The sequence below is a fragment of the Anticarsia gemmatalis genome, chromosome 27, assembly GCF_050436995.1.
Source record: "Anticarsia gemmatalis isolate Benzon Research Colony breed Stoneville strain chromosome 27, ilAntGemm2 primary, whole genome shotgun sequence".
In the NCBI taxonomy this organism is placed as follows: domain Eukaryota; kingdom Metazoa; phylum Arthropoda; class Insecta; order Lepidoptera; family Erebidae; genus Anticarsia; species Anticarsia gemmatalis.
This window is the reverse complement of record NC_134771.1, coordinates 2,595,951-2,615,965: the sequence shown is the minus strand read 5'-3', so window position 1 is coordinate 2,615,965 and position 20,015 is coordinate 2,595,951. Positions and strand designations below refer to the sequence as shown.

The window sequence follows — 20,015 nt, the reverse complement described above, 5'->3', positions numbered from 1 at the left end:
CGTTAACAAATTAAATAATTTTGCTACAACATAATGAAAGATTTTCAGGTCCGCTTAGAAAGATTTTCAGGGCTCAACGGCAAGGACTATTTCGCTTCGATCGCTCGATTGTTAGAACAGTCAACCGAGAGTCCTCTGCACTGTGTCTACGTTCAGTTTGCTTTCTTAAACACCTACTTATGTTCAAGTTGTTTTACGACATTTAAGAACAAACCAACAGTATTTAATTTCATTATATTATCATCTTAGATATTCAGATAAATATAAGCATACCCTGAGGGCGTTGTTAGTTTTATTATGACATAAATACACCGATACATATGAAAGATAAGGAACAAGTTTCAAATATTTTTATAGATATTATTAATTATTAATAATTAATTTATTAGTTATTATCGTCGCTTTATTGACATAGGTAAGTTGCGTAGTATTTTTTTCGTGTATATAGTAACTGTTTTGGTCAATTAAGATTACATAATATAATGAAGGAATATATAATTTGTAAAATATTAATAAAATTTTGGAATTTTAAAGGCATGTACTGCCTTAGTTATATATAGTTGAAAGGGTATGTGACCGCAGATCCTGGTCTCGAATTCTATTTCCGAGTCGAACAAAGTGCTATTGAGTTTTACTACTCTTCCGTTCCTGAGTGAGTGACTGATGGACAACGCACAGTCAAAACTACTGAGCGTAGAAACTTGAAATTTGGTATCAAGATTCCTTAGAAACTGTAGAGGAGCACTAAGAGAGGATTTTTAGAAATTCCTTCTTGATCAACAGAAGGAGCTTTTTAATTTTGCTTAGCCTGCATCTCACAGCTGGGCAAAAGCCTCTCTCGTAAACTTCTAGACCGGTTGCTTATTCTTTTCGCTATTCCTATAGGAACGTATCCAGATAATCCCACCAATATCGTTTGTAAGTATTGAGTTAAATTACATACATTTATAAATAAATACGTTGTGTGTTATAATTCTGCCTACCTGTTTTAAAAAATCAAGCGTGAAGTTATTAAATATAAATGTCTGCTGGGCAAGGGTCTCCTCCCGTAATGAGGGAGGGGTTAGGCCTTGAGTCCACCACGCTGGCCATGTGCTGGTAGGGGACTTTACAAGAATACAAAACAAATAAATAGTTAAACTTCCTTACAAAATGTTGTGTAATTAACAAAATAATCAAATGAAACAAATATGGCTACCGTATCTAAAGCGATTTTGATTCAGACGTCATCAATGACTTGAAAATATCTTCAGTAACTAGTTTACGAAAATAATCGTCCTATTCAGTGACCCGCGAATTTTAGCCGGGTTGAAGGTTTTCAAAAAAATATATTATGTATTTTTGTATGTTTGTAAAAGTCCCCGCGACACAAGAGCAATTCTTAGTGTGGGAGTTGGCTTTAAAAATAAAGTCTTTTTAAGAATGCGTACAAAGACAACATCACCCTTATTATAAGCTGAAGTTGTAGGCCGAGGTTTGAAATACACACTGAATTTCAACAACTTAGTAGAGAAAAGAACTAAGTTTCGCAGCTTGTCCGGGTAGAGCAAAAAATATTTTGAACGTAAGTAACTCTCAGGCTTTCAGACTTCAGACCCTTAGATTTGGGCAAAGGTGAATGAATACACGAATGTTTCGCTATTCACGATGCTAGTCCCATGTAATAGGGGGCGAGCCTATTGCCATATACCGGGCACGTTACTAAACTTCAGGCTATCATTGAGAAATATTCGAATATAAATTACAAAAGACCAATAGCATTTTAGACGACTCGCGAACCAAACCCAACTCATGATTAGCAGTCGGATACACTACCGACCGCGCCACAAAGGCTGTGCTAAGTTTGCTATTAGGTACTACCTTTTTATGGTTAGTGGTCAACCTAGTGTCAAAGTTGTTCAAGCCGCCCGAAAGCGTCTGACATGGCTTAACGACTACTATCTTAATTGACAGCTACCAAGGTCGGCCTTTTACGTGCCCTCTGAACCACGGAGACGCCCAGCTCAAATACCACCATGCGGTCACCCATCTATGGAATGACCACACCAAGCGTTGCTTAACATTAACTATCGGGAAAATCTGCGAGTGAACCTTGCATATGTAGCTTTGTGCTTACTTAGTTATCAGACTATACTTAGATCACCAAAGCAGTAATCTAATCGAGAATTAACGCATAGGTAATAGCTCTAAGCAAATCACCTTACCGAGAGTGGATGTACAACAATAGATCAACAGACAGGGCTCGAACTCACGACCTCTTGATCATTGCACATGTCAAATCAATGTACAGCTCACGATTAAATTAATCTTAGATGTGCCATACTAATTGAGTAGTACTTTTCACCTAAGGTCTTACTTCCTAATTTTTAATTTAAGGTAGTATCTCTTCAAATACTTCGACAATTTTGAGAATTTTTCAGAAAAAATCTATACAAAATTATCGTTACTTGGTTGAATAAAAAAATATGCAATAACGAAACTAAAATCAAAAATAACAATTTGTTTAGCTGTGACATGATTTGAATTAAGTTTTTTTTTTAGTCGTTCAAGCCTGAAGTTCGAGTAAACAACTACAGCTTTACATGTCTACACCTTGATTCCATGAGGGTAATCCAAAACCAAGAAAGATTACTTAATTTGAACTGCACCAACTTATTCTAATAATTATTGTCTTTTTTGTATGCATTGTATATATTGTAAATATATTGTATAATTGTAATTTTTTTTTGCAAACTATTCATAGTTTAGTATAATATTTTATATGATAAAGGTATGTAAATAGTAAATTGCAACACTTTATAGAGAAATAAATGGTATACTTATTCTTTATTCAGAGACGGACATTTAATTTAATTAAAATAAACTGCTACTCAGCGGTCACCCATCTTAACACTGACTTACAAAAGTTACTTACCCCACTAAACGTTTACTAACAAATGAGTTGTACAGCTTCTTCCGTCAACTGCATCCTGAGATCTAGTTTGATAGCGCTCTCAAGGCTAAATATCAATATTATTGATAATAATGATATGTTAAAGTTTATCCGGAAAATCTATTAAAAGTATCGCTAGTGATTTTTATTCTAGTTCTTACGTCCTCTTTTGGTTATGGTTTAAGTTCTAAGCGGAAGCGATTTTATGAGAACATCTTTGGTCGGACGTAACGCGACTCGTTTATTTTAAATATGTTTAAAAATCTTGTAGGGTTATTTTCTTATCCTTTATCATAATATGACATTAGGTTCAAAATTTGGGGCAATAAATTGCGTCAAATACGTCGGATATATTGAAGATGTAGATAAAATAATACCTCCATTTCTGAAAGCCCCACGAATAACCAATACAACTAATGAAGGATCAAGCGCAGGACCGACGGATTAAAGTCTCTCCGTGGCACGGAGGACCGCAACCTTACTTCTTAATTCAGAAACTTAACAGCAGAAATCTCAGGAATATTTTTCGCTCGACCCGGAATTTGAACATAACTATGTTTTCCAACCACTTTCAGGTTCAGAGATTCAATACATAATTAATCACTCTTAATCTTAGTATATTGTACTCAAGAAATCTCACTGTTTCATAGTCAAGAACAAACCAAGCGCATTCAAAAGTAACAAACAACTTTTAGACAACCTTTCTTTCAAAGGCCAATTAAGCTTGAATATAAATCAATCCTTTTTTAAAACAATGAAGTTTCTGCTTGTCCATATCTTAAGTATGAAATAATAATTAACATTGACCAGTCGTATTGGACATACACTGATAGAATATCCACTACGATTTGTTATAAAGTAGGTAAATATGTTATACAAGAAACATAATATTATATCTTGAGTGATTAAAATACAGTAACTAATACAAGCTACAATTTACAAACTTTATATTTTTTACTTCTAATTAACAAAATCGCTCCGCTTGTAAACTTGTACCCCACGTAAACAGCTCGCCGCTACACCACCCCCTATATAAACGTTACAGTACGCGCGCTCTGAGCAGTATTGTCGCACCCTGTGTATCAAGTCGTTGCTATTTACAAGTGTCTGATAACTGAGTGAGTATATTATATTTAATTATTTATTATTTATATAAATAGAGTATATTTATTATAAATAGAGTAAAAAATAAAATTATTTTGTTTAAAAAAATTTTTTTGGATTTCCCATTTTGGGAATGGGAATTCAATTTTCAGTATTTCCCAATCTGGGAATAGAAAACTTGTCCAGTAGTTGAACATTTTTAAATAGAATAGAAACCATTTTTTTATATATTTTTGACAAACTTAAAAAAAGGAAGAGATTCTCAATATGTTCGCATTTTTCTTAATTTGTAACTCATAGCCTTTTGTTTTGGATAGATTATTTTAATGTTTTTTTTTATTTGATAACTGGTGCTTTCCATGTGGTCCAATTTGATCGAGATCTGACAAGTAGTTTTTGATATAAACTTAAAAATGCTTTTTTTTACCAACATTAATAATCTGGTCATATTTGTTCCTTAGAGTGTTTCCATAATACACTATTGGTAGCCTCCAGCCGAGACAAAAAAAAAGTTATGTAATTTCAGATTCACTTCAAAACAACAGTGAAAAATAAGTTTAGGAATATTTTACATTAAAGCCAGTTTGGTTTTTTTTAGATATTATCTGGATTCGATTTGAAGACTTTTCATTTTGGTAATAGGTATCTTGCTACTTATTTTCAATAGATTTTTTTAACCCCTAACTGTCCCACTGCTGGGCAAGGGTCTTCTTCGGAATGAGAGAGGAGTTAGGAGGTTTTAATAGGTTCGGAAATGTTATTTTACACTTTGAAATCATCTGTACTTTGATAAAGTTATATGTGTTTTAATAATCATATTTTGTTCTAACGGTGAAAGAAAACATTGTGTTGAAACCTTGCATGCCTGAGAGTTCTATAGCATAGTTTTTGAAGGGATGGAAAGTCCTAAAGTCTTGGCCATCGGACACTAAACCCTGAAACGCGATCATGGTCTTTATTATACGATTCCTTTGATAATGTGTTTACCTGTGTTTCACCATTTACAGCTAAATTTAAATACCTATTGGAACATGTAATAACAAACAATACACTATATATTTATTAAATCATTTTGTATTTTCAAAAAAGTAATTGCAAATCTACTTATAAATATAAATACTCTAAATTATATGAAAAAACTTGCACAATAGGTACTAAATTCTCCAATAACTATAGATTATTTTAATTGAAAATTTATCTTAAAATCTTCCCGCCATAGACTTGTTAGGTACAAAAGTATTTATCTAATCTTGGTCACATATTCTAATCCAGTCGGCAAGAAAATTGTTTAACCTCACTTTACAATTGGTATATCTTTACTCCTGCACACATAGCAACAGAAAAGTCCTTTAGTTGGTCACCCATCCTATTCCAGACCGCAGGCACCTTGCTTAACCTTTCTTTCCAATTGATCTTTACTCTTAGATACTGCATATATTCTTGGCCATCCAACCCAACTAGCAGACTTAACGTGGCCTTACAAAAAAATATGTTAAATTAATAATTTATCATATCTAAAGTTATTTTCTACGCTAATTCGTTTCCTAGTCAGTCTATGAAATGTACTTAATTGATACTAATTGTTATATTATTATAATTATAAATTAATTTTGCTATACTTAATATTTTATCTTCACCTTTTAAAAGACAACTCCCGCACCAATTGCTCTTGTGTCGCGGGGACTTTTACAAACATACAAACAACGGACACAAAGTACAACCAGACCCGAAACAATGATTTGTGGATCGCACAAACTGAAATAATTGTTCCGTGTCTATCAATTTTAAAACGCGGACTTAATAATATTTTTGTACAATTTAAATAAATATGATTTTTAATTAAAAGTAATTAAAAACTGATTTGAGAGCCTCCGTGGCGCAGTGGTTTAAGTGACCATGCCGAAACCACTGCGTCGCGAGGTCGTGGGTTTGATTCCCACACGGAACAATTATTTGTGCGATCCTTAAATAATTGTTTCGTTGTACTTTGTATCCGTTGTTTGTATGTTTGTAAAAGTTCCCGCGACACAAGAGCAAATCTTAGTGCGGGAGTTGTCTTTAAAAAAAATAGAAAGTCTTGCCTAATATTTAAACTATAATTACCATTTCATCCCTAAAAATACACCACAATTTATTTATTTTCTCTAAGGTTCCACCTCAAAAGGGTTGTAATTTCTGAAAAGACTGACATATGATAAATACGGGTGACTTGATATAAATAAAAAAGGCTTTATCTTAGGGGTAGATCTTTTGCAGTAAGGTTTTTTATAAAGAGAGGTTAAAGATAAGGGATGTTGCTAAGGTCAAGTTTATAGATGGGTTAGTTAAAAAATCTAAACTTTTTTTATCGTTGTTGATTCTCGTGTCTCAAATGTTAGTATGTATGGTTAGTTGTTATTTCGGAAACTTTTGCGGAAACCTTGCACGCCTGAAAGTGCCTAAAATAGGGTTTTCTGAAGATATTAGCTTAGCTCCCATTTCGCAAAATTTTACCCCTAGTTATCAACTAGTTTCTAAATTTCATCAATATTAGTTCAGCAGTTTATTGATTTAGCCTGAAAGACAGACTTTTGAATTTTTGATATTATAAAGATGGCTCTTATAAATCAATAATCATAAATGGCTCTACCTGGGCAATGATTTAACTATTTTTATACGGAATTTCATCAAAGTTGGTTCAGGGGTTCTCCTGAACCAACTTTTATGGCGTAAAAGCCTGAATGAAAGCTTTTTGCTTTCATAATATTCATGAAGATGTCTAATAGAAAAACTGTGTTAAACAATTAGGTTTACCCTGGAATCGAACCTGAGCCTTTGAAAGGCATTTTTCTAGACAGAGACTCAACCAAGCAGTAACAATTCTAGTTCAAACATCACTTCAATTGAGAATCGAACTGTTGACTTATCGACCAATACGTCTTAATACGTCACTTTATTTTTATACCCTTCTTAATAAATAGTGTTATTTTTATTTATCTTTTATATTTGTATCAATAAGAGTATAAATAGTCACTGTTGAATTAGGTCGACTTTGAAGGATTAGGTATTTTATGAAAAGATCATTTTTACATACATCTAAATCTTTATTTTCATGATTATGTTATAAAATGCTTAATATTATTGCTAAGGCCTGTTTACCCGTTTCGGTTTCGCTTTCAATCAATTTTGATCAACTAAGAAGATTTTTAGAAAATTCACGCAGGCAAAACTGTGGGTGGGAAGCTAGTTTATTATATTAATATAAATAATGTACGGAGTAGTACAAATAGTAGCTTAAATTAATGACTTTTCGAAATTATGTGTGAATTAGAAATAATTATCACTTGTTCCAACGGTGAAGGAAAACATCGTGATGCAACTTTGCATGCCTGAGAGATCTTTAGAACAATTCTTGAAGGCAAAGTCCTCAACCCACAATTGGGAAGCTTGGTGGACTCAAGGCCTAACTCTCCTTCATTATGGGAGGAGGCCCTTGCCCAGTGTTAGGACATTAATAGGTTTAATTTATTTATTATATTATTATTGTAAGTAAACATAACATCATCAACTTAACATTTTCGACTTACAAACGCATTTTGAGGCGCTTGAAACGTTATTGAAACAAGTACTAGATATCGACTCGTACTTATGCGGCTTCGCTGTCGTCTGCCTGCCAGGATTATACTAATACGATGCGGTTACGAACAAAATTCGTTAGTTTTAACGTTCTACAATCGCTCTGTATAATAGTTCGATGGAAAGTTCTGGAAAAATGCGTAATTTTGACAAGCAAATAGGCGTGACTGAAGACAAAACGCTTTAGACTTACTCTAGTTTATATCGCAGAGTAAACTTGAGGAACGTCAAAGGCCTTTCGGGCGGCTCGATCAACTTTGACACTAGGTTGACCACTAACCATACGATAAGAAGAAGAACTTGACGGAAAACTAAGTATTTTTAAAGAATACCAACGTGATTAGAATGGGTCTACTTATGGTCTACTATTTCACTGTAGCGGATAGACAAATCCAGGAAATGTAAAAAAAAAGTCCCAACCTTTGTAGTCCCCAACCTGCACTTGACCAGCGTGATAGACTCAAGGCCTAACCCCTCCCTTATTACGGGAGGAGACCTTTGCCCAGCAGTGGGACATTAATGGGTTAAACTTTCATACGTTGTAGTGAATTTCGAGTTACACTTTGCCAGTGTGGTAGTTTTAATACAAGCAGTTCAGTCCAATATTAGGGTCATTTAAACAAATATAGGTCTATCCAGAATGAAAGAGGGATTATGTCTGGATTACGTGTAGATGTTAAACCTATAATTTATTCAGAAACTATTATGCATGCACGGTAAAAAAATTGCCTTATCCAATTATTATGCCAATAAGGTGCCTTTATTATTATGTTAGACTGCCTGACTAACGTGGCCTAAATTATGTACAAAGTTTGAACAGCTAAAAAATATTTTTTCAAACAATTTTGCCCATGGCTGATCCCTGGTTTTCAACTATCTTCATGCAAAATTTCATAAAATTCAATTCAGCGGTTTAGCCATTATTTCACTATCAGTATCAGTTTAGCGTTCATCTAAGTTCATAGTTCAAATATAACTTGGCATTTCTTCAATGCAGCTAACAAAAGATCCCATAAATAAGTTTCGCCCACTATTATATTCCGTTTAAATATAAAATAGTAAACGTGGGAGTTATACAAGGTGCTGTTTCTTTTCAAAACATCGACATTATACAGGTATTTTATCAACACATGTTATAACTGCCTACTTCAGTGGTCTAGGCGGGGATATGACTGCCGATCACGAGTGGGTTCGATTTTCGGGTCGGGCAAATATTATTTTTCTCATTAGCTGTCCGGAGATTGGTAACGTGTCTGGTATATGACAATAGGCTCGGCCCCTACATGGGACTAATATTTTGATAGCGAAATGTGGGTGTTATACCTACTGCCCTGACTACACCTTCAGGTATAACGGGCGAGATGTTATTTAAGCACCTATGTTAAACACAAAGTATCTAGCAGCGTCTGTCTGTATGTTTGCCATAAGCTCGAAAAGTACTGAACATATTGTCATGTGGTATTACCAAAGATCTAGAGTAATTTATGGGAAGGTTGATGTAGAAGCTGAAGCCCTATTTTCTATATGTTGAACAGGTTGTAATAATAATATAAATTTAATTAAAATATTAATTGTTTCAGGTATTAAATTAAAAATCCAGCACGATGGATCACTCCGAGTTCCGCGTCAAAGGTAAGGCGTACATGGTATTAAACCATTGCTACACACATAATATTCGGTTTGGCAATATTTATCTAACAACAAATCCGACTCGACTCACTTGTTCGGCTTGTGCCGATCGGGTTTATCTACTCATATTTGGCTTTGCCGCCCGGCTGGACCGATAAATGCTCAACCGAATAAGTGTGTAGCAAGCCTGAACCATCAATATGTCGATAGGACTAGTGAAATTGTTTTTCTGCTACCATCGACTATGCTATGACAACCGGCTAGTTATCAACAAATTTTGCATGACATCCTGATCAGCTCCCCTAGCGAGTAGCATGAGAACTAATTATGAATAATTTCAAATGGAAAAAGATCGATACTCGATAGTACCGATCAACATATTGCACTACAGGCTTGCCATTTTCTACCACTATCCACTATAAACAAATCTATCAAAAACTGTTCAGCGCCTTTCGTATTTCTCCAAAACTTCTTTAAGTAATGTTAAATTTCAAACACTCCCTAGTCAATAGTAGGTAGGTGCCGACTGTAGAAAATTGCGCTTAATTTAGATACTTTGAAGATACTTACTTCACTGTCCGAAGTAGCTCTCAACAAGCTTTTAGTAACTGAAGCGATATCAAGTATGCTTTTTGAAAATCTTTAAACTTTAGCAATAATAGGCTGTCTCCGTGGCGCAGTGGTTTAGTACCAATGCGTCAGGAGGTCGTGGGTTCGATTCCCACACGGAACAATTGTTTGTGCGATCCACAATATGTTGTGGGTCTGATTGAATTTTTGTGTCCGTTGTTTGTATGTTTGTAAAAGTCCCCGCGACGCAATAGCAATTTTAAAAGAGGGAGTAGGCTTTAAAAATTAAAAAAAGACCACCTTGCTCAGCTGAAAATGATACCGAAAGTGGTTACATATTTGTACTAGAGGCCGCCCGCGACTTCGTCCACCTGGAGACCCTTCCCGTATAAATCCCGCTCCCTCGAGAATTTCGGGATAATAGTAGCCCATGTGTTATTCTGGGTCTTCAGCTACCTATATACCAAATCTATTTCATCGTAATCGGTTCAGTAGTATTTGCGTGAAAGAGTAATAAACATGCATACATACATACATTCTCACAAACTTTCGCATTTATAATATTAGTAGAATATCACTGATAGTTTTACATTATTTTTAACCTGATTCCGATCAAAGGCAGCGACTTAAATATAGTCATTAAAACTGAAAATTGTTTGATAAAACTGTGTTCCACTGTGTACCTCTCAAGTGTCCCTTACTTGTAAATTGTAATTACTTAATACTTCGAACCTAAGACCTTCGACGTTGCATTATTCTTGTAACTAAAGTAAATAGACGTACAATACTATACAATTACGACATAGTTATTGACCGATTATTAAACAATAATTGTAAATTAATTATAACATGCGACGTATTTTGATACGTTACCGGAATATTAAGTAGTAGAGGAGCTCGTGGCTTAGTTAACAACAGCCGCGCGGATCGATCTCTGAGGTTAAGTCATGCTTGCCGAGGATGGGTGACCATCTATGCATATCGAGTTCCTCCGTGTTTCGGAAGGCACGTTAAATTGTGGGTCCCGGCTGTCATTTTCGAAGATCTCTGACAGTCGTTAACAGCAGTGAGAAGCTTGAAACTCTGACAACCAGTCTTACCGAAGGGTATCGTGTTATCCCAGGTAACTGTGTTGTGGAGGTCAGATAGACAGTCGCTCCATGTAAAACACTGGTATTCAGCTGCATCCGGTGAGACTGGAAGCCGACTCCAACATAGCGTGGAAGAGAGGCTAAGCTGATATATACCAGAATATTAAGTAGAATGCCTATGTCAATGCTAATATTATAAATGCAAGAATCTGTCTGTCTAAAAAACCGCTGAACTGATTTTCATGAACCTTTCATTGAGATTGATGAAGAACTTTGCTGAAATATAGATTACTTTTTATACTGAAATTGCAAGTGAAGAATCGCGAATAATTAAATTTTATTTAGTTTTGCTTACATTCTTTTAATAGACCAAGAGCCCGTCAGTGACAGTGCCCAAATCAAACATAATAATGTAACTGCCAAAGCTACAATAACTTAATAGTAACCCATCATTCCTACCCGTGATTTTAAAGCAATGGTTAAATATAAAGTTTGATGAAGGAAATATACGTGGCCGAAAAAACCTTTTTTAAAATTACAAGCGGTCCGCCCCGTCTTCATTTAGGATAAGTTTACCTTAAAATCAATTATACACTAAAACCTTTCTTGAAAATAACTCTACGTATTAGCAAAAAGTATATGAAACTTCATTCAGTAGATTTTTAGTGTGTCTTTAATAGACAGACAAGGCGAGTGGGCTTTAATTTATAATACTGTAGTGAAGGAAGGGCGGACGTTGACGCGCTCTTATGCTATAAGTAATGTTATACTAAACCATTGTATACGAATCTATTACAAAAATATTAAACAATATTGTTTTGAAATTGCATACAAAACACGTGTAACCGTTGTTTAAAGTATTTTTTCCAAATAACTCATTTCTTGTGTTAAGTTGTGTCATGGAATAAGGGCTATATTTCGGTTTATGAAGCTTGCAAACCCCCGGTTTCTGAGGTACATTTAGCGGTAGTTTATCTATTCAAAAGCGTTTTTTTGTATGAGTTTTAAAGCTATTGAATAGATAAATTACCGCTAAATGTACCTCAGAAACCGGGGGCTACACAATCTTTTTAACTGTAGTAAAGTTTTTCCCGCTGATTAGCATTCGTTTTGTAAAAATTAGGGCTTGTGTATAACCAAAAAATAGTTGGCAAGTAGAGTTTAACAAAAGATAGCTTAGCACAGAATTGAGCAGATTGAGTCCTCCTTTTTTTAAATTAGTTAACGAACAATAATGTATGTGAATGCCTCTAATATTCTCAGATAACCTGTGTTTTCATGAAAATGATGGGAATAAACGTTACTCAAGTCCTCCACGATACGAGATAGTACAAAATATTAACTTAAAATAATTTTCTCTTAGCAATATAGTCTAGAAACGCGTGCGGAATCCCATACAAAACTAGCACAGAAAACAAAATACATACAATATCATTCAACCGGGATTCAAACCTCGTACTTTACAATATAAACGTAAATATCTATTGACAAACAATAAAACAAAGCCGCTCCATCATTATTGTGTCTTATTGAATCGTTTGTACCGGATTCAGCCGGTTTGATCCGGTTTTATTCGGTTTTATCCGGCGCAAACTGGCCGACACCAGTTCGTTTCAGTTAGTGTGAATCCCTTTTATGTGTTCGTTTATTGAAATCAGTGTTATTGGTTTAGTGTTGTTTCGTTTTCGCGATAATAGATGGCGCGGCTTTTGTAAGTTTTTATTTAAATAATTGTTGGCAGTTGTTAAATGGTTTGTGAGGTTTAGTTGTTGGTTGATTGTAGTTAATGAAATTGTAGTATATGTGACTGAAGATTACGAGGTCTCGAGTAAGGTTCGATTATATAAATTCTCTTGGTTTTTTATTGTTAATAGTTGCCTGTTTGGTAACGTTCAGGGTTTGCTATGTGTATTTTTTTTATTCTGCTATTATATTCTCTGGTAATAGAAAGCCTGGTCATTATAAGTGTTCTGTATTTAGTAATAGTCTTGAATCTTATTAAAACAGACTTTCAAATTAGTGCAATTTAATCTTGATATTATAAAAAAAAATATGAATGACCAGCTTAAGATGAAATTTCACAGTAATAATACAGTAAAAAATAGGAACATTAATAATATTTCAATTAAAAAAAGGCTACGATACAAAATTGAAAACAAAGCAGTTTACTACTATTCCAGTAAAGAAATAAAAGGCTAAAAATAATAATCAAAATCTTTATTCCCTCTGCATATGTATTAAACTAATTAAACCTTGTATAAAACGCAACAGATGCCTCCAACCTCTCAAGCCCTTGTACGAGTGTTAGCCCACTTCCTTCCGATCAAAGCCTCCTTTGTATCCCTTTGATAGGTTTCCACGGGTAGAGACTTTTTAATTCTTTTCACTATTGTAGTTTGTTGTTTATTTACAATTTGCTCCAGCAGTAGAGTAGAATTGGATGGCCGTGAATTTAAAAAAAATGTGGTCGGCTATTTTCCGGAGTATAGCCTAGTAATTCATATTTAATTTTGTAGTTTCTAACTATAAAACTTAATTAAAGAATACCGGAATTTAATCAAATAAATCCTGACATACGTTTTTGGGAAATTGTTATAAAATATTTATTAGCCCGTTAGCAAAATAAAAGAAATGATACAAGCTGTTTTTTAGTCCCGTAAATAGAAATCAAATTAGGTACCTAAGAAGAAACATAGCATTCTATATGTTTTATGTTTCGTTGATTATGCCAAAATATATTTAAAAAGTGTTATCTTGCAGACAATAAATTAACGATCCGTTATTATAATCGTAGTTAGATGGAAGGGCACTATAATCACCTTCAGGTACGCGAGGTGGCTGAAAACCTATAACAGAATTTGAAAGAATTTTATTCAGAGCTGTTTATAAAACTCTTCACAATTTCTAACAGCATTTTTTGTTCCCAGCCAAGGAGATGGTAGACTACATAGCGGACTACTTGGAGAACATCCGCGACCGTCGCGTATACCCTGGAGTCCAGCCAGGGTACCTTCACAAGCTGCTGCCGAAGGAAGCCCCTCAGCAGCCTGAGCAGTGGGACAACATCTTTAGAGATGTGGATGAGCATATTATGCCTGGGGTAAGTTGATCAGCGTGACTAGTTTGTCATCTTCCAGAAGACAATGTCCAGGACAGTGAAGTGGACGAGAAAAACCAAAAAGGCTGACCCCATTACACTATGGCAGTCTTTCCCAAAGTGGGCGATAACGCCCCCTTGTGGGCGAAGGCGATCTAGAGGGGGGCGGTGAGGGGCTCAGAAAAAAATGAGGGGCGCTGAAGTGATTTACGGGGCGATATTAAACTTCAGTTACTTCTTACTTTAAAATTAATTGAAATTAAAATTCTCCTCACAAGTACACAATATCCATTTTTAGTTCACATTTTTATCCTATTTTGTTGTATGAATATAAACGTTCACAACGCTATTTATATCTTAATTAAGATATTTAGTTAGGTATCAAACACTGAAGAATATTCGTATCTTCAGGTGTCGCAAGTGAGGTCCCCACCTCCGAAGACACAAACCGAACGCACTATTATTAATGTAGGTAGGTACCTAATCTATCCCTCTGGTAAAAAAAGTCTTGTTTAGAAGATAGGTTTAATTAATCTCCAGGCGAAACTAATACATACGTTATTGAGGTTTATAAGGTGAAAAATAAATGGGGGCGCTACAAAATAACTGATTTTGAAAGTGGGCGTTAGATGAAAATAGTTTGGGAACCTCTGCACTATGGGATTCATAGCATGGAAGAAAGAGAGTTCATCATCCTCCAAAACATATTTACTGTTGGATTCAGGTGTCTTCCATAGTGTTCCACAAGTTAGCTCATATTTCACAGGCTTTATATTGCCTTCGCAGTCTAGACAGCAGTATTCAATGCTGACCACGAGGTCCCGGGTTCGATTCTCGGATTAGGCAAAAATAATATAATATGAATTAGATAAGCCCAAATGGCTTATCTAATTCATATTATATTATTTTCAATAGTAGTCCGGAGTTTCGTAACGGGCTCGGTATATACTACCTTGCATGCCTGAGAATTTTTAAAAAAGTTTTTGAAGAAATGCAAAGTCTTTATCTGTTACTTGTCAACGTGGACTCGAGGGCTAACCTCTTACTTGTTGAAGAGACCGTTGCCCAGCAGTGAGACAATAATAGGTTATTTTTATTATAACTCATTGAATGAATGACAGAAGCCAGTGGAAGATTTTGGGAGAGACCTTTGCCCAACAGTAGAACAGAACTTGTTAGTAATAATAAAAAACTCATTGTCTAAGTGAAGGTAACATTGTGATACCTGCTACCAGGTCAGGTTACTGGACTTAAAAGTATTCTTTGTCCTCAGCTGGTGCACTGGCAAAGTCCTCACATGCATGCGTACTTCCCAGCTCTGACGTCATACCCTTCCATCATGGGAGATATGCTCTCCAGCGCTCTCAATGTACTGTGCTTTACTTGGGTAAGTATCCTTATGAAAACTACTAACTTACATATTACTTTTTATATACCTAATATAATATATTTAATAAAACAAAAAAATAGTATGGTATTACTAAAATATGACGTCACAAATGAGTATTTGTGATGATGAAGATAAATAAGAGATTGAAGTATTGGTTCTGTCTGTATTAATTTCGGATATCATAATGAAGAAAAGATTTTAACATACCTTAAGCGTTTAAATGTTAACTTACGCGTATGACCACCATACAATAATTTATTATATTTTTTTGAATATCATATTCAGATTTATTGTTCAGAAAATTAAATCATTCAATCATTTGCATATAAAAATTGGCACTTATTAATAAAAAATTCTACGTCTCTTATAAAAATTTGGGGCCCTTGACGAGAGTGTTACACATTATGTTTTTATACAGGCCTCATCTCCAGCTGGTACGGAGTTAGAGACCATCGCGATGAACTGGCTCGGCAAGCTGCTGGGTCTACCTGACTGCTTCCTCAACGAGAAGAATGATAGTCCTGGCGGTGGAGTCATACAGGTACCTTTACTTTTCAGCAATTATACTTCAGATTTTTAGACTTCTACCATAATATAGGACCACTGTATCGAGAATATTTGGCAAAAAAAAACATATTTTTTCCTAACTGTTCACTAAAGTTATGTACAAATGCACAAATTCTCTTGAAAACCTTAAAATGTATGTTTCACTCCATTCTTCACATGAAAGCCAACACCGAAATAAAATAAATAAACCTAAAATTAGGGCAACCTAACGACCACGTTTCCAATATTTTTGAGTTTCAATTAAATAAAACTATCATGCATCCAACGAGTAATAAACAATCGCATATTCTACCTCCAGAAGAACAGTGTTCCTCTTAATTTCATCCTCAATAACTCTTTTTCTAAAGACAACTCCCACACTAAGAATTGCTCTTGTTAAGACTACTTACTAAGAATTACTAGAGGCGCCCATAGCCAGTTGCGCTCACCGGTCGGTAAACGATCTGTGGGTTAAGTAACCCTTGGCGCGGTCATTCCATAGATGGGTGACCGCATAGTGGTATTTGAACAGGGCATCTCCGTGCTTCGGAGGGCACGTAAAATGTCGGTCCCGGTTGTTATCTACTAAGATACCAGTCGTTAAGCCACGTCAAAGGCCTTCGGGCAGCTTGAACAACTTTGACACTAGGTTGACCACTAACCATACGATGAAGAAGAAGAAGACTAAGAATTACTTCTATTTTCTCCTAGACCACAGCTAGCGAGGCAACACTTGTAAGCCTGCTAGCGGCTCGTACCCGCGCCCTCATGGAGCTGGCCAAACTGAACCCTGAGCTACAGACTTCCGAACTGCTGGGACACCTGATCTGCTACTGTTCTGATCAAGCACACTCTTCGGTTGAGAAGGCGGGGCTAATCGGTGAGTGTCCAAAACTTCTTATTGGGGATATATTTTGATGTATTGTTATTTATTAAGAGGTATTTAGTCTGATAAGATAATGCTTTGCGTTAGATTTCTTGAAGGAGATTCTGTTAGAATTGACTGAACTTCACTCATAGTTAGATTCTATAACATTGTAGTTTTAATTTTAGGGCAGCAACTAATAATAAAAATAGTTTTTGAAATTTCTAAACAAATGTGTGCACAGGGACTACCTTACAAACTTTCCTATTTAGTAATCGGCTTGTACTAGATAAAAAAATCCGCAAGTAAAATTTCAATGCTTTTCTAAAAAAATTTACTTTCTTTGTAAGCATATTTTTTTTTGTAAAAACTGGTGTCTTACGTTTCCAAACCTCTTGGTACCTGGCAAACACTATCTAATAAATTCCTTGTCAGGTCTGGTTCGTATGAGGTACATCGAGTCTGATGAACACCAGAGCATGCGCGGAGACAAGCTCGAGGAAGCCATCGCCACTGACAAGGAGAAGGGCCTTGTGCCGTTCTGGGTAAGTGAAGCACCGATCATTATAGCACTAATAAAAAACAACAGTCATTAGTTTACGTTTAAAATACCTCTTTAGATAACTTAATTTTTTGTCTCATATTTTTCCACTTTTACTTACATTTCTGATTTATTCTTTAATTTACCCATACACTATGCCAGACTGACTGTTTTTTTTTTGTACTGTCCAAAAGCTCTTTGTGGGCTCAAGGCTCGTTCTGTAAACGGTCAGTGGGTTAAGCAACTATAGTGCGAAAATTCTAAAGATGAGTGGCTGCTTATTGGTATTTAACTTAACTTCCCTGATCTTCGGAGAGGCTCAGTCAGTCCTAGGTGTTGTCAAAAAGATAACAGTCGTTAAGCTATATCAAAAGTCTTCGGGTGACTTGTACAAATTTGACACAAGGTTGACCACTAACAATACGATGATTGAATTTACAGATCTACGTATTTTGTATACCTTAGGCAATTTAGAATATAGCATAAGTACTAACAAAAACTGGCTTCACCGTTTACAACACATCTACCGACGTAACAAGATATACATAAAAACGTACGCACTTAAAATAAGTAATTTCCCAAAGAGGTTTTAGCTGATGAGAATCAGTTTTAAACATACAATTAATTATTTTTACACGATTGATTGGAAAAGTTAAGCGAGGTTTGATGAGTAGAGTAAATGGATGGGTAGCCATGAGACGTGATAAATCGTTTGGTAGAAAGTGCCCTGTGGTCAAGTGTCAAAATTATACAAGTTAACAAGAAAGACTTCAACAATATTTGGCATAACCTCCAAAAAACATGGATCATGAATCATACATTTCAAAAATAATAAATTACATTTTACTATTTTTACGGCCTCCATGGCGCGGTCTGGTTGTACTTTGTGTTTGTTGTTTGTATGTTTGTAAAAGTCCCCGCAACGCAAGAGCAATTCTTAGTGTGGGAGTTGTCTTTAAAAATACCTATATAAGTATATTTTTACTATATATTTTCATAAAAGTATTAATATCTATTAGTAAAGTAAAGTTTCATAAAGACTTTCCTCTCGACAACAAGTAATGAAACATGGTCATTACAATCTTTAACAAACTATTGTTACTAAGAAACATTCATTTATTCTTATCACCTGATGTAGCATTGAAATAGGTCAAGTTTACCTAGAGTAGGTTTTTATCAACCACATTGTAAAACTATTGGCGATTAAAAAGAGTGGCCTTGAGTTTCTCGCTAGCTCTTCTTATAAGGCTCAGACCCTTTTCCGAGCTAGTGGTAGATTCAGTAATTGTAGCGACTATCATAAGTGTCAATATTTGACCTAAATTATTAAATGATTTGATTTTTGATCACTTGTTCTAACGGCGAAGGAAAACATCGAAACCTTGCATTTCTAAATTCTCTATCACTTTTCTTACGGGCATGCAAAGTTCCCAAACCCGCATTTTGCCAGCGCGGTCGACTCAAGGTCTCCCAAAACCGTCTAGAGGAGGAGAGTTTTGCCAAAAATTAGGAAAGCATTAAAGTTATGGAGTGGGGGCTAAAGACGCCACGGTGTTGTGCATTTTGTACTCTAACGTGACTCAACTTTTTTCACAATCTACTAGATGGACTAATAAAACGAAATTAGTCATCTTCCCTATTAAAATGTTGTCTAAAGAAATCTCAGGCATGAAAGATTTCCGTTTTCATAGTACTGGTACAATATTACTCTATTTATAGTACCACCAAGAAAATCCCTTAATCCTTTTCAACAACAAACCGACAATATTTCACATCTGTTTAACATTTCTCCAGGGAAATACTTGTGGAAATACTTTTAAATTAATACTATCATTATTTGAAGATTATTGTTCATTTTTAATACAAGTCGCTGCGGGACCAATTTGTAGGAAGGACTTTAAAATGATTGGTCTAAGTAATAAGAGATCTTGGAGAGTATTTCAGGGTTTTATAAAAGATTAGTTCTATAAATAAAATGGGATGTAGTGTATGTTTATTTGTTGTAGAATTAGGAAGATATTTTGTGAGTTTGTGAGGGAATTATCTCTGGGTTTAGTTTTAATTTCAAATACTTTTGACTTTTAAATATAGTTTTTAATATAGGTTTTTGGGTTCTAAATAAGTACCGGCGATTTTTTCTGGCGGTAACAGTTCCCAATACAAACCACTCCACCCAGGGTGCTCAACTCAGCCCGTGACCACGGTCGATGTAAAAAATCTAAAATCAAATCATTTATTCATATAGGTCAAATGCTGACACTTATGATAGTCAACATAGAGTGAATTTACCGCCAGTTTGGAAGTTAGGGCCAATGAGAAGAGCTGGCAAGAAACGCCTGGCCACTTTTTTTAATCGTCAAATAGTATTAACAATATTTCTATTAGGTATAAATCGTTGATGATGTAAGGAGCTGCTACCAACACTACCGAACACACATAGGTCGTAATATAAATAAATGAAATCAATATAAAGGTGCTAATAAGCAAGATTACAAGTGTATTGGAAGCATGATGGGAGCATCTAACTACATAATGATAGTAATGCGATCGAAACGTCGGGTAAACAATTAAGGTTGGCGCAGTGGTTTAGGTCGCCACGCCGATACCACTGCAACGGGAGGTCGTGGGTTCGATT

At 35.2% G+C, this 20,015-nt stretch overlaps 1 protein-coding gene across 6 annotated transcripts in view; it reads left to right on the top strand.

The window, feature by feature from the left end:
- Positions 1–3,993: 3,993 nt before the first annotated feature.
- Hdc (histidine decarboxylase) overlaps positions 3,994–20,015 on the top strand; it is a 28,051-nt gene continuing 12,029 nt past the window's right edge. For all 6 annotated transcript variants that reach the window (XM_076132175.1, XM_076132170.1, XM_076132173.1 and 3 more), the window contains exons 1-7: positions 3,994–4,050; positions 9,232–9,283; positions 13,869–14,041; positions 15,312–15,425; positions 15,847–15,969; positions 16,686–16,854; positions 17,275–17,384. In XM_076132175.1, coding sequence (XP_075988290.1) covers positions 9,256–9,283; positions 13,869–14,041; positions 15,312–15,425; positions 15,847–15,969; positions 16,686–16,854; positions 17,275–17,384 — 717 coding nt within the window. In that variant the 5' untranslated portion in view covers positions 3,994–4,050; positions 9,232–9,255. The remainder of the gene's footprint in view (positions 4,051–9,231; positions 9,284–13,868; positions 14,042–15,311; positions 15,426–15,846; positions 15,970–16,685; positions 16,855–17,274; positions 17,385–20,015) is intronic.